This window comes from Rhineura floridana, chromosome 5 (genome assembly GCF_030035675.1).
Source record: "Rhineura floridana isolate rRhiFlo1 chromosome 5, rRhiFlo1.hap2, whole genome shotgun sequence".
NCBI lineage: Eukaryota > Metazoa > Chordata > Lepidosauria > Squamata > Rhineuridae > Rhineura > Rhineura floridana.
The window spans coordinates 115870151-115883449 of NC_084484.1; the positions used below are offsets into that span (position 1 = coordinate 115870151).

Sequence of the window (13299 nt, forward strand, 5' to 3'; positions counted from 1 at the left end):
CTACTGGTGTTTTTCTGTTCATTTTTTATTATGTGAAACTTTCACAATGTGCTAAAACTTACAGACTTTTTCATTTCTTTATAATAGATAAGAGGTGGAAAGCTTATGATTTCAAACACAAGAAAGAGTGATGCTGGAATGTACACATGTGTCGGCACCAATATGGTGGGAGAACGGGATAGTGATCCAGCAGAGCTTACTGTCTTCGGTAAGGGAACTTCTGAGATATTTGCTTGCTTCTCCTCTTGAGCTGCAGGCACAAAATATTGATGGATTGGATCCCAACTTAACTGCTGTGGAAAGTTGCCCCCCAGTGGAGGGATTCCACTAGGAGGAGGAGGCAACTTTTGTTGATGCCCTTCTCCCACAGTTCCCAGCATCAACTCCCAGTCTGTTCCCAAGAGCCTCCTCCCCTATGCCAGTGGGTGTGTCCCATAAGTGGAACTCCACTCCAAGGATGCTTATAGTGGTGGGAGTGAACTCTGGATCCAGTCAGATGAAATTCAGTAGACAAAGTGAAAAAGTATAAAATCAATGCTGTATAATTACATTTGCACAAACTGTATCTTAAAATTTATATTGAAGCATAATTCCCACAAATTATTATTTGTTAATAGAGTTCTAATATGAAACAGCATTATTTTTCTGTTCTGTTCTTTTCTTTCTGGATTGCAGAGCTTAAACCAGTCAGTTTAAATATTAGATAAATGTATATACTTGGGATCAGGAGCCTTCCAGTGTTACAAAATTATCAAATATAATTAAGACAGCTTTGACATAGTTGTCAGATTGTGTTTTAGAGTCATGTAGCTTGTTTAAATTATTTCTTATAACCCTAGGCTGGTAGATCAACACTTTTATAACACTGCACAAAACAAAAGAAAACAAAAAAAACTAGCTCTGTAGCCTCTCAAGATCTGTTCTTCATGAGTATAGGTTTTTTGAAACGCATTATTCCTTTCCAAAATGGTGTCCTTTTTAAAATTTGAACAGCAGTTAGATTTATTGTGCTGATGATTGAATCAAAAGCTAAATGTTATATATGTTGATGGAGCCTCCAAGTTGAACATGTCAAGCAATAAACATGTCATTTTCCACATGAGAAAAGTTAATTATAGAGATGGAATACAGGAATGACCTTAAATCTACATGTAACCTATTAACAACTGGATAATATATAGGTTTGGTTTGCATACTACACTAAGCCAAACTAAGTGACAGAAGATTGTTTTACTCCTCTCCAGTCATTCTGCTGCTGCACTGCACTGGGCTAAGCCATGACTTGGTTTAGCATGTTGTCTGAACCCTAGTTTTCGTTTAACTCTCCCAGACAAACCTTGAGCCATAAACCATAGGACAATCCATGATTAGTCTTAAGGGTGCTAAACCATCAGCCTGGGTTCTGATGACATGGCTTAGTGCAGCGCAGCAGCAAAATGACCAGGGAGGAGCAAAGCATACACAGTATTTTCTCTCAGATCCTGTACGCTTGCATGTTCACTCTAAGCCATGGTTTGGCTTATCCCATGGCTTGAACGCTAGAGCAATGTATTTTAAAATCCCACTGTAGCATAAGTCTCATTGGTGACATTTCTACATGTCATTAGCAAAATTTCTTTAGAAACTGGTTTGGGGGGCTTGAAGAAAGTCAAAGAAAAAATACTCTGCCTAAAACAATAATTTCCACTGTCTCCTATGTTCTACTCCTTTTAACAATATAAGAATGCCAAGCCTTAAGCTTGTCTTTATAACAAATCTTCCAGTAAAGAACAGGCACAGAACAAGCTGGTAATGTAATTTCCAAATAGGCTTACTTTGTATTCCAAATTGTCCATTTCTAATATGAAAAACTTTTGGGGGGAAAATATATAAGATAAACCTAAAACTTATTTCTTCTAATATATAAACCAGAGTACTGTTATACAGTTGTTGTTTTTCAGTCTCAATTATTTTATGGTGAATGAATGAATGAATGAATCTTTATTTTTACCCTGCCCTTTTTCCAAAGCTGGAACTCAGGGCAGCTTACAGATAAAAACTACATATGGTTAAAAGCATACAAAAATATACAATTAAAATACACTTAAACTATTCACAACATTAAAACCATGAAGCATACACCTAAAATACAAAAAAACAATTTAAAATAATACAGGTAAAACCATGGTACAATACAACCGACCTTATAGAGTCCTATCTTAAATACCTTCTATACTAAAAGCCTGTCGGAATAAAAAAGTCTTTGTCTGCCAACGAAAGGATAGCAAGGAAGGGGCCATTCGTACCTCCCTAGGAAGGGAGTTCCAGAACCTAGGGGCAGCCACCGAAAAGGCCCTATCTCGTGTCCCCACCAAATGTGCTTGTGAAGGTGTTGGGACTGAGAGAAGGGCCTCTCCTGAAGATCTAAGTGACCGGGCAGGCTCATATAGGGAGATACGGTCTGACAAATAGCCTGGACGTAAGCCTTGTAGGGTTTTATAGGTCAAAACCAGAACTTTGAATTGTGCCCGGAAACAAACTGGCAGCCAGTGGAGCTGTTGTAACAAGGGGTCGTATGGTCCCTATAACCAGCCCCAGTTAGCACTCTGGCTGCAGCTCTTTGTACCAGTTTACATTTCCAAACAGTCTTCATAGGCAGTCCCACGTAGAGCATGTTACAGTAATCTAAATGGAATGTAACTAAGGCATGCATCACCGTAGTCAAATCAGGCGTCTCCAGGAACGGGCGCAGCTGGCGCACCAGTCTTAACTGGGCAAAAGCACTCCTGGCCACCGCAGAGACCTGGGCCTCCAAGTTCAGAGCTGAGTCCAGGAGCACACCCAAACTGCGAACCTGCGTCTTCAGCGGGAGTGTAACCCCATCCAGCACAGGCTGAATCCCTATTCCCTGATCTGCCTTTCGACTGACCAGGAGCACCTCTGTCTTGTCTGGATTTAATTTCAACTTGTTCGCCCTCATCCAGTCCATCACTGATGCCAGGCACTGGTTCAGGACCAGGACAGCTTCCTTGGCTTTAGGTGGAAAGGAGAAATAGAGTTGGGTGTCATCCGCATTTAGAGAATTTATGGTGGGCATTCAGAGAAACTATAAGATTTCTATTTGTTTGTGACATCTGTAATGATGAAGAATTTCCCACATTAGCTGATGGCTTTTCCATGTTGAATAATTGTTCTCTGTTAAGTAAAATAATAATACTGCATTACTGTTTCCATTACAGCTACTGGATTAGGGTTATGACCTATGCAAGTCTATATTTTTAAAATTAAATAGGGCCTTCCCTCTACCTTTACACTGCTAGAAATAAGGTGAAATATTCCCTTGGAAACAATACAGATTGCTGTCTGAAACTACAGAAAATCCCAAGGTTTGTTAAAGGAATTTAGTGCTAGTAAGGAAAATCATTTAATATATCCATGTAAATGTGTATCCTAAAGAACATTTCTGGGAGTATCTTAATACTCATCCCTCTACCCATTAGCATAATCAATGCCTTTTTTTGCACTTTATATATGAAGTTGAACTAGCTATATCCTGAAAATATTGTATGTACTAATTTTATGGAGAAGGAACTTTTTGAAGATAGCATCCTAAGACTTTCTATTCACCAGTCAACTATCACACATTAATACATATTTCATTCACAGTACAGGCCATTGTGATTCATGCTGCAACCCTATACACACTTATCTCAATAGGACTTAAACTTCTGACAATTGTGCTATCTGTGGATATAATGTTGGCTTTGTATTATAGGACACTCAAGTTTAAATCATGGTAGCCCTTTTAATGGCTTCAGAGCAAGTTGCTATCTTGTGGTCAAGCTGATGTAGGATGTACATTATCTGTCCCAGATATAGACTGATTACATTGTTGTTGGGTTCTCCATTGGTACCTGCACAAAATCTGCCAAATAATACTCTTTGGTTATTTGAGGGTGGTTGAAAGACCGCTGATTTGCTATCTCAGGAGTGCATAGACATTCATAATCTGTCAGACACTGGAAGGAAAAATGGTTCATAAGAGAATGGCAAACAAATCACATTCATATGTCCGTGATTAACTCAGTTATCTTGATATCTTCCAGAGCATGAAGACAAGAAGAAAAAGTAGCAAAAGAAAGTGTAATGAAAATATATAATAAAAAAACCATGCAGTACAGAAATAGTTTTATTTATATATTTAAGCATTTCTACCCCACCCTTTTACATACCATTTAGAGTGGCTAACAATATGTATAACATTACAATTCCAATAAATCAATTACAAAAAATGACAGAGACAGCAGTTAAAATATCATAAAAACATTGTGGCCTCATAAAATAAAATAATATATAGATGTAATATCAAATCAACTATTGGCGTATGCCAACAACAGTTTGAAGTCTGATTCACATGTTGCGTTTTGATATTGGCTTTACCTGGTGACATTTACAACATAATAAAATTATAGAATATAGTGGGGAGCATTCTAATTTTCTATTAAAATGTATTTTATGTTATTTCTAAAACTCCCAATATGTATGGGCATAAGTGAGATGTTAGTTTGAAATACTACACATTTTTTTAAAAAAAACCTACCATTATCATGTCAAAAAAATATTTTGATTCTTCCATTTGGACACTGATTTCTATGAGCAACTCACCCTACAATAAGGACATTTTATCGTGTGAGAGGCTGACTTTCCTGAGTATGTAAGATAGTTTAATAATGTGCTTAAGCAGTATGACCTGCCATGGAGGTGCTGAAGTTAACCTGCCATGGAAATGCTAAAGTTAACATTAGTAACTGTTATTTTGGCTATAAGCAACTCAAGGCACTTGAACAATCCATCTTAGGAGTTTAATATTGATTTAAATGCCTTCTCCTAGAAACCCAGCCCTGTAAATATTGGTCATGCACCTAAAATAAACCCAGAACAGGAAATTAAGGTTGGCTTGTGTGGGAAACTGAAAGCATTTTATTAACATTTCTGGCAAGTACACAGAAAGTGCTGAATAAGATAGACAGTTAATTAGTCACCTGCAGATTAATCATTGTTCTTCCTTTCAAACATGTGAGAGAGGGTTTTGCTTTGCGCATATTCTGTAAAATGTTTCTACATAATGTTTTGGTCTTGAACTGTTCTCTACTAATATCTGAAGTTAATTTTGATGTGTCACTTTTATTATTTATTTATTTATTTATTTATTTATTTATTTATTGTATTTATATACCACCTCATAGCCGAAGCTCTCTGGGCAGATTACAACAATTAACTTTTAGGTCCCTATGCAGTGAGTTTAGCTCCAAGCATTGCTTCTGGTGAAAGTGAGTTAACAGTCAGCAGGGTGATTACCAGGAATCCTGTGAAAACAGTACAGAGGTCAGGACTAAAACTGTACATACAGGATTTTTTCTTGAAAAGCATTGGACTAAAACTTTAAATAAGTTCTACAAAACAAAAAAGAGAAACAGGGCTATAAGTGTCCATACTTGGGGAAATGTAATGTTCAGAATCGTCTACCAAGATATAATCATAGTTGGATAATATCCAATGTAAATTGATAATTTTTTCCTATATGATAACAAGAAGCATTTCTAGGGGAGTATTTTTAGTGTTTGCTGTAAGTGTTTGCTGTTTAATGATAGGTGATGGGTTATATTTGTGCTAGTGACACACACTTCTGCTTGTGAAAAGTGTGGTTGATCCTCTCCACCTATTGCAGCCTTCTGTATCCTGTCCTGTCATTTTCAGGTGGGGTGGGAGGCTGAGCAGATCAAGTGTGATTGATGAAAATCGCATGTGGAAATGCTTTCCACTAGCACACAGCCACCACTGGATAAACCCCTATGTATTGGAGCAAAAAAAATGGTGAAGAAGGAGAAGATGATTTTGAGCTTAGATTGGCTTGTAGGAAACCATCCTTAGTCAACCAGTTGCTTTGGAATCCTTCATTAAATTTTGGCAGTGTTTGGGGGGGATAGAAAAATAAATAGAAAGGCTAAACTGTAGGTCACCAGCTTCCAAAGCCAGTCAAGGATTTTCATACTGACTGAGATGGAAACTATTTCTGAAAGCCTTATGTGATTGCATTCAGTAGTACATCTAAATTCTCTCCTACAGGAATTTAAAGGAATTTTCACTGGTGCAGAATGAACTCAAAAAGGCACGTTTAAGCTTTTAAAAACTGCATAATAAAGCAATGATACAATAAATGTCTTTTAACATTAACTGAAATTTAAAGAATTTAGCACAGATGTTTAATATAGATTTTCTCTTAGAGTTCTTACACCACTAGAATTGGAACAGTCCCATTCTCTTGAGCACCTTTCTACTTCCTCTATATTCTTGCCACTGTTGATGGCAACATACATACTTCTCCCCATTATTTAATAACGACAAATAATTTAAATTTGGAGATTTTTTAAAATTAAAAAATAAACATCACATCAAGCCATATGCCTTGATAATAACTTACTCTCTTTTCATTGTTTGCTTCTTTTGTATAGCACCACAAGCCACTTTTTGTATATCTTTTTTTCTGCTGTGATTCCAGTTGTGACTGAGATAATACACGGACACAACAAGCTGGGTTGAGCAAAGGGCCACTTTATTAAACTTCAAACAAACCCCTTAAACTAAACCTGCAGAGGAGAAACATAGGTATGGGAGCAGTCTATGAACAAGCATCTGAAATAGAGCTATAGGGCGACCAGCCCCTTCTGGGGCAAAGGCCAGCCATTCTACTTATCCCTTACCCCTGCCACACCCTGTAGGTGAGCAGGAGGGCCTTCCCACATCACCACCTCCCAGGGCCCTACAATTCCGGGTGGATGAGGTACTTTGGCCCCAAAGGCAGCCCATAACCTGCCCCCAGACCCTACAGCCCTGATTTTCAGGCCTCCGGAGCCACCAGTCACTTCCAAAGGTGCCTAAGGGGGCCACCTAGCTGTCCTTACCTGCTTCCCTTCCTGCACCTTGTCACCATCAAAGGGGGACAAATCTCTATTGAGTCTCCCTTTACCCCACTGCCGAGAACCTTGTCTCGCAGACACCTCTACAGTTCAAACAGAAAAAGATTGTTCCCTGCATCAGTCTGGTGAACTCCATCTGCCCTGTAAAGATCAACCCTGGAGTACCATATATCGGGGTTATGTAAAACCAACCTTCCATGTGCTAGAAGAGCCAACTGAAGCTGTCAGTTGATCTTCTTTTGGGTGCTATCTATCCCCCTCTGGTCCCTCAAACAATGCCAAACCCTGTGAGGGAATATGTCTGACTATATCAGACAAATCTGAGGCCAACATTGCATAATAACCTGCAGGTCCTGGCATGCCTGCAAACTGAGGGCCTTGCCCTTAAGTAACCCAAGGTTATTCCCCCTCAGATGAATGCACAACATGCGGAACCATCTGCACCAAACCTTGCTGGAATAACATGGGTAGGAGCCCATCCCAGTGCATCCTCTGCCAGCCCAGCCAAAGCCCACTGACTGAGGCCCAGCTGCGAACCAAGATATGACTTTGGGGCCCTATAGCCCACCCAGAAGATCATGCTATGGCTGCAGAGTAGGATGCGCATCCACTCCATCCCCATCCAGCAACCTAACAAAAACAAAAACAGTTCTTCCCAGACCTCCACACTCACCAAAGAGGCAAATGTAACTCCTGTATGCCCCAGATTTCCACCTTCCGATGGGCTGCATCTGTGTTTGTGAAAACCCAAGATGAGCTAATGTGGAGGCAGCTCCGATTCTGAAAGAGTGGGGATTGAACACCGTGGGGTCCACTCCCACGCCTTGAAGTGCTAGTTTAGTGAGGGCCCAAAACTGAAATTTTGTGAGGGGAGATCGCCCCTCGTGAATAAACAAATAACCAGGCCTGGAGACCTGGGCCATCAAGAAACATTGTAACACCCTCACAGGGCAGATGTCCAGTTCGGGGGAAGAAGATAAAACAATGTTGTGACCCTTTCACCGCTGGTCCATCTTGGACCAGCTTAACATAATATTAACACAATACTAACCTCAAAACTAACATCTGACCACAGGAGGGCACACAGGGAAGAGTCCGAGTTGGACCCAGCAATCAACTCCCCGATCCAGAAGGCTCCAAAAAATAGTGTGAGGGCTGCTGCGTGAAACAGCCAAATCTCAAAGGGTGATGAGCATAGGTCATCCCACTGACCTAACAATCCCAGTAGCAGGTCAGGCGAGAAAGGGCAATGGGGATCAGGGGTAGCAGGCATTCTCTAGCCCAGCTGGCCAGCATGGATAGAACTTACTGTCCTCCAAATGGTCCTGAAAGTCCCTTGCCTTGGCCATAAAGGAAAGCTCCACCAGCTTACCTCACAGTATCCTGACAGGCAGGCCCTTCCTCCTGCCTTCCACAAGGAATTCCAGCAGGTGATTCACTGGAATAGGCCACACCAGCGCATAGCCCCTGCTGGCCCTGAACTCCTGAAACACCCTTCCCGCTCTCTGATAGCTGGTGAGCATGCTGGGGCAATGGATAGGCTTATGGCCCTCACCAACTCCATTCTCTAATCTCCTAAAGTGTAGGTGGCATGGCATCCGGCTGAGCCCTGGCCAGCGGCTCCAGCTATCAAAACCTCTCCATCTGATTCTGTGACAGAGCATCAGCAGCACTATTGTCAATACCCGGTGGGTGCCGTGCCCAAAAGAGAACATTAAAGCATAGGCACTGGAGAACAAAGGAATGGACAAAGCCCACAACCCTAGTGTTCCTGGATGTAAGGGAGTTGATAACCTGGAACGTGGTCATGTTATCACACCAAGAAGGGACAGTAGAATTCCTTAGCCTCTCTGCCCATAAGTAGACCATCACCATGATGGGAAAGAATTCAAGAAAGGTTAGTTTTTGTATATCTTGTTCCTACTGCTTTGATTCCAGTGCTTGTTGGAGGGAAATGGTTTGTCCTCATGTTTAAATTGGGTATTCTCTGCTTTGTTAGATTAGTATTACTAGATTGCAGGAGGGAGGGAATTACTTACATATTGGACCGCTCCATAATCTGTAGACTTAAAAAAAAGGAGAGAGGACTTGGCAAAGCATTCAAAGAACATAGGCACTGTGAGAAATCCCAAAGTAGACAAAAGCAAGCTAACTTTCTCCTTTTCTTCCCCTTAGTCTCCAAAGTGCTCTTATTTAACAAGGGTAGGATTAATTCAATCTGCTCAAAAGAAACACAAAAAAACCTAGCACCAATAATAATGCTAGGTATTAGGAAGTTTTCCATATTCTGTCTACTTCCTATTCTAAGATAGAAAGCTACTCAAGTGTGCAGTTAATATCACATCAAGTTTCCATCCATTCAAGCTTGCATATATTTCAACAGAGCCCTGTCATTTCAGTTGACATTCACAGTTCCCATTATTTCCAATGGACCTTCAAAAGGTCCCATTGTTTTCAATGGGCATTCTTGTCATTTATTTTAGTTTGTTCTCTGACTGTGTGGTGCTCTGAACAATGCATTTTGGAATGGAAGTGTGAAAACAGCTGGTGGTGGTGGTGGTAGGAATTTGAGGTTACTGAGAAGGGGCACTGGATATGTCAGATGGGCAGAGAAGCAAAGGGACCCATGTCCTCATGTTGAAGAAAGAAAATGAGTGAACTGATAAGGGCACTTTACTGGTGGAGAAGTTTGAGTTCACCATTGGGGACTTCATGAGGGCTGGTGGGGAATTTCTCCACTACTTTATACGTTAAAAAATATGCTGCTCTCAAGTTCTGTAGCATAATGCAAGTCTCTGAATTTATTAATGTGATAGCTAGCTATGTTTATAACTACAAGCAAAAAGTTTATTCAAAAGTTATAAAGGTCATAACAGCCATAGTCCAAATGGCTGACATGACATATAACTGAGACCTATTTTATTACTCTCTTCAAAGGCTTTTAATGATCACACAGAAAAAGGTCTGGGGAGAGGGTTCTTTATTTACTCGGCTAAAGCTGAGTACATGTTACATATAGCTATGATTTTAATTTATGTGTTGAATACTGTTCACAGAATTGCAATTTTAATTATGCCACCAGAATGCATGGGCAGAACTTTTAAAAAAGCAAGTCATATTTTCCAAAAATCTGCTATGAAATTAACTTGACTGAATGATGTAAGAAAATACTTTATCATACACAAGAAAGCTGTATTATTTGGTCTCCTGAGATATTAACATTGTAATCAACCTATGCAGGTGATTCAGATCCAGTTAATTTCACATAAAGAATGTTAATTGCATTGGCAATGGTGTTCACTCTGATCATTCTGTAGAAGTATAATTAGGTATTGGACATATTCACAACATTCTCTCAGTAATACATAGGCAGAAAACAACTTGGGAAATTGCTTATTCTTTCCTGGAAGACATTCAGAAACAGTAGAGATGATGCAAAATGAAAATAATGGATTATTCAGTTTGCATGTCCTTGGTATCTACTCTGCACTTATGTGGTTATTTGTTTTCTTGCAAACTCATTATTGGTAAAGAAAATACAACCTACTGTGCTTTGCCTTAAAGAAACGTGTATTCATTTCACCTCATGTTCACAGGAAAAGTTGGCTCACATAAGTAGCTGAGATGGTAGCAATCAAGTGATGAGGCTTTTGCAAACCCATCTTGTCTCCCAGATATAATATAAACAAACACATTTATCATACAGTAACTGCAACTACTTTTGATTGCTTGAATGTCTGAAATGGCTACAGCAAATTCTTAGCTTTTTTCCATTTATCTTTAGTTTTTCTGATTTTAAATGTCTAGAACTGAACTACTAGTAATGAATTGTCAAGCAGAAATGCTGATCAGTTCTTCAGTTATAAATAAAGCACATGCTATAGTCCACTATGGTACAGCACCTGCACAAGATTCCTATATGCTCAATAGAGTCCTGTTTCTTCCTTCCATTTAGAGGACAAGTAACTTAGATTGAATGAAGAAGGAGTGCTGTTTGGAGACATGAACGATACATACAATCCTACCACTCCACTTAAAGGTTTCTGGCAGGAGAGAGAAAAAACAAGGCTCAATTGAGCATACAGCTTGTTTGCTCAGGACTATGTTTGCTCAGGACTGGATTGTTCCCAAACATTTGAAATTGAATAAAGCCAACTTGTTTAATTTGGAACTCTTGTTTTCAAGAACGACCCACATTTCTCAGGAGACCAATCAACCAGGTGGTTTTGGAGGAAGAAGTTGTAGAATTCAGATGCCAGGTACAAGGTGATCCTCAGCCAACAGTGCGTTGGAAGAAAGATGACAATGACTTGCCAAGAGGAAGGTATGAAAAACACTAATTGCTATTCTCCTTTCTGGTAATTCTGATTGCTACACTTGGTCATATGACATTCTGTTAATCTGTGAAAAAGTGTTGGACACTTGTTGAATGCTGGATTATTATTGCCTGTTGAACACATGCTCTCACAGTACATAGTAGGCCATGTGCTTGCCCTGACAGAAGCAAAAGAGCACAGAGCTCCTGCACCATTTAACGATTTTGCAGAAGTGGAATTTCAGAAGATGCACCCATGGCAAGCTGTACCCATTGAGATTCCATATTCTTTACAGCCATTAAAGAGTCTGGAGCTTTGTCCTCTGTTGCATCTGGTCATTTTACATACACTTGTTGAGTTTAGTTAACTACTTGTTAAGAAGTTCTGCAGAAGCAATAGTGGATATTTATGATGAAGTACACATTTTAATGATGCTCCAGAAATTACAGTTGTCATGGTCAGACCACTACCTGGTGAAGTCTGGATTTCTGGCAGTAATTTCTCCCTGCAGACAGAGGGAACTCCTCAAAGGCTTATGGAATCCAATGGATTGCTGAATGATTTGAGGGATTTTCCAGTGGAGAGAGCTGATGATCTGGCTAAGGCCCTTCCTCACTATGGAATGGTGAGAAGAAATGGGCCATCAGCACAATCACATTTGAGTGTCCTCTTCAGCATTATGGAGATAATTGTGCTCCAGGAGCTTACAAGAGACAAAACAAGTTAGACAATAGCTAGAGCACAAATGATGCAAATCTCAAGTCAACATTGACTGAACAATGGCTACAACACATAATCATGCCTACCATGTGGTAGTGAAAGTGGCAAAGAAGGCCTATTCCATTGTATCCTCGAATAGTCATCCAGCGGTTCTCTGTGGAGTGATTCAGAGGTTATTAGTCTCTGAGGAAATTTCCATGAACTTTTGGAGGTCCACTGCATTGAATTTTTGAGGCTCTTTGAGGTTAAAGTCACTCTGTTCTGTAATGATCTTGACACCATAGTTGGCGCAGAACCATGTGAGATGTCCAGTGCCACATCTAGCCAGGATTTGTGGAATAAACTTCAACTGACGCTGCCTATGTCCACAAGGTGTTTGCAACCTTTCATCTTAAGATGTGCTCTCTTGTGCCCTGTCCCTCATGTTTCATAAAATATTTACAGCAGGACATGGCTGGGTGGATCCAGAGTGTGGTGAATGCATCACTTTGTAATGGAGTGATGTCCACTGGTTTGAAAGATGTGGCGGTGTGATCATTTTAAAAAAGAACTACCCTGGACTCCGTTGTCTATGATAGTACTGAATAATGATTGAGAGAGTTGTGGTGCAGCTGAACGCATTCTTGGATGAAACTGATTATCTAGACCAGCCTTTCCCAACCAGTGTGCCTCCAGATGTTGTTGGACCACAACTCCCATCTTCCTGACCATTGGCAATGCTGGCTGAGGCTGATGGGAGTTGTGGTCCAACAACATCTGGAGCACACTGGTTGGGAAAGGCTGATCTAGACCCATATCAGTCCGTGTTCAGGCCTTGGTTTGGGACCAAATCAGCCTAGGTTTACCTGATGGATGACCTTTATCAGAAGATGAGTACAACCTTGCCTTTTCTGCTCAATCTCTTATGGCTTTTGATACAGTTGACCATTGTATCTGTCAAACTGGTCAAAGTTGGGCCTGTGTATGGCCTGTATATGATCTACATATGGCAGGCAGGTTAAAAATGGATGCACAGACTATACAATGCTGAAGCCATGATGAACCAAGATGGATGGTTGACACTTTTGTGCTGTGTGTGTCATTTTTTGGTTCGAAGAATGCTTGAATGTCGCAAAGCATTATCACTCACTGCTTCCAGAAAAGAAGAGCTTCTGATAAGAAGGTGGTACAGAGCTGCCCAATAGACAAAACAATATCTTAGTGAAATAATAATGTGTGTGTGAATTGAGATGAAGCATGCCAAAGATACCAGTAGAAAATCACTGATGCAGGGCTCTTAGATGCTCCTCCTTTTCTCCTTCCCAGAT

At 40.2% G+C, this 13299-nt stretch overlaps 1 protein-coding gene across 13 annotated transcripts in view; it reads left to right on the top strand.

The window, feature by feature from the left end:
* The window catches only part of ROBO2 (roundabout guidance receptor 2), an 863595-nt gene that overhangs the window by 525795 nt on the left and 324501 nt on the right, over positions 1 to 13299 (top strand). For all 13 annotated transcript variants that reach the window (XM_061627931.1, XM_061627933.1, XM_061627938.1 and 10 more), the window contains exons 4-5: positions 88 to 208; positions 11142 to 11280. In XM_061627931.1, coding sequence (XP_061483915.1) covers positions 88 to 208; positions 11142 to 11280 — 260 coding nt within the window. The remainder of the gene's footprint in view (positions 1 to 87; positions 209 to 11141; positions 11281 to 13299) is intronic.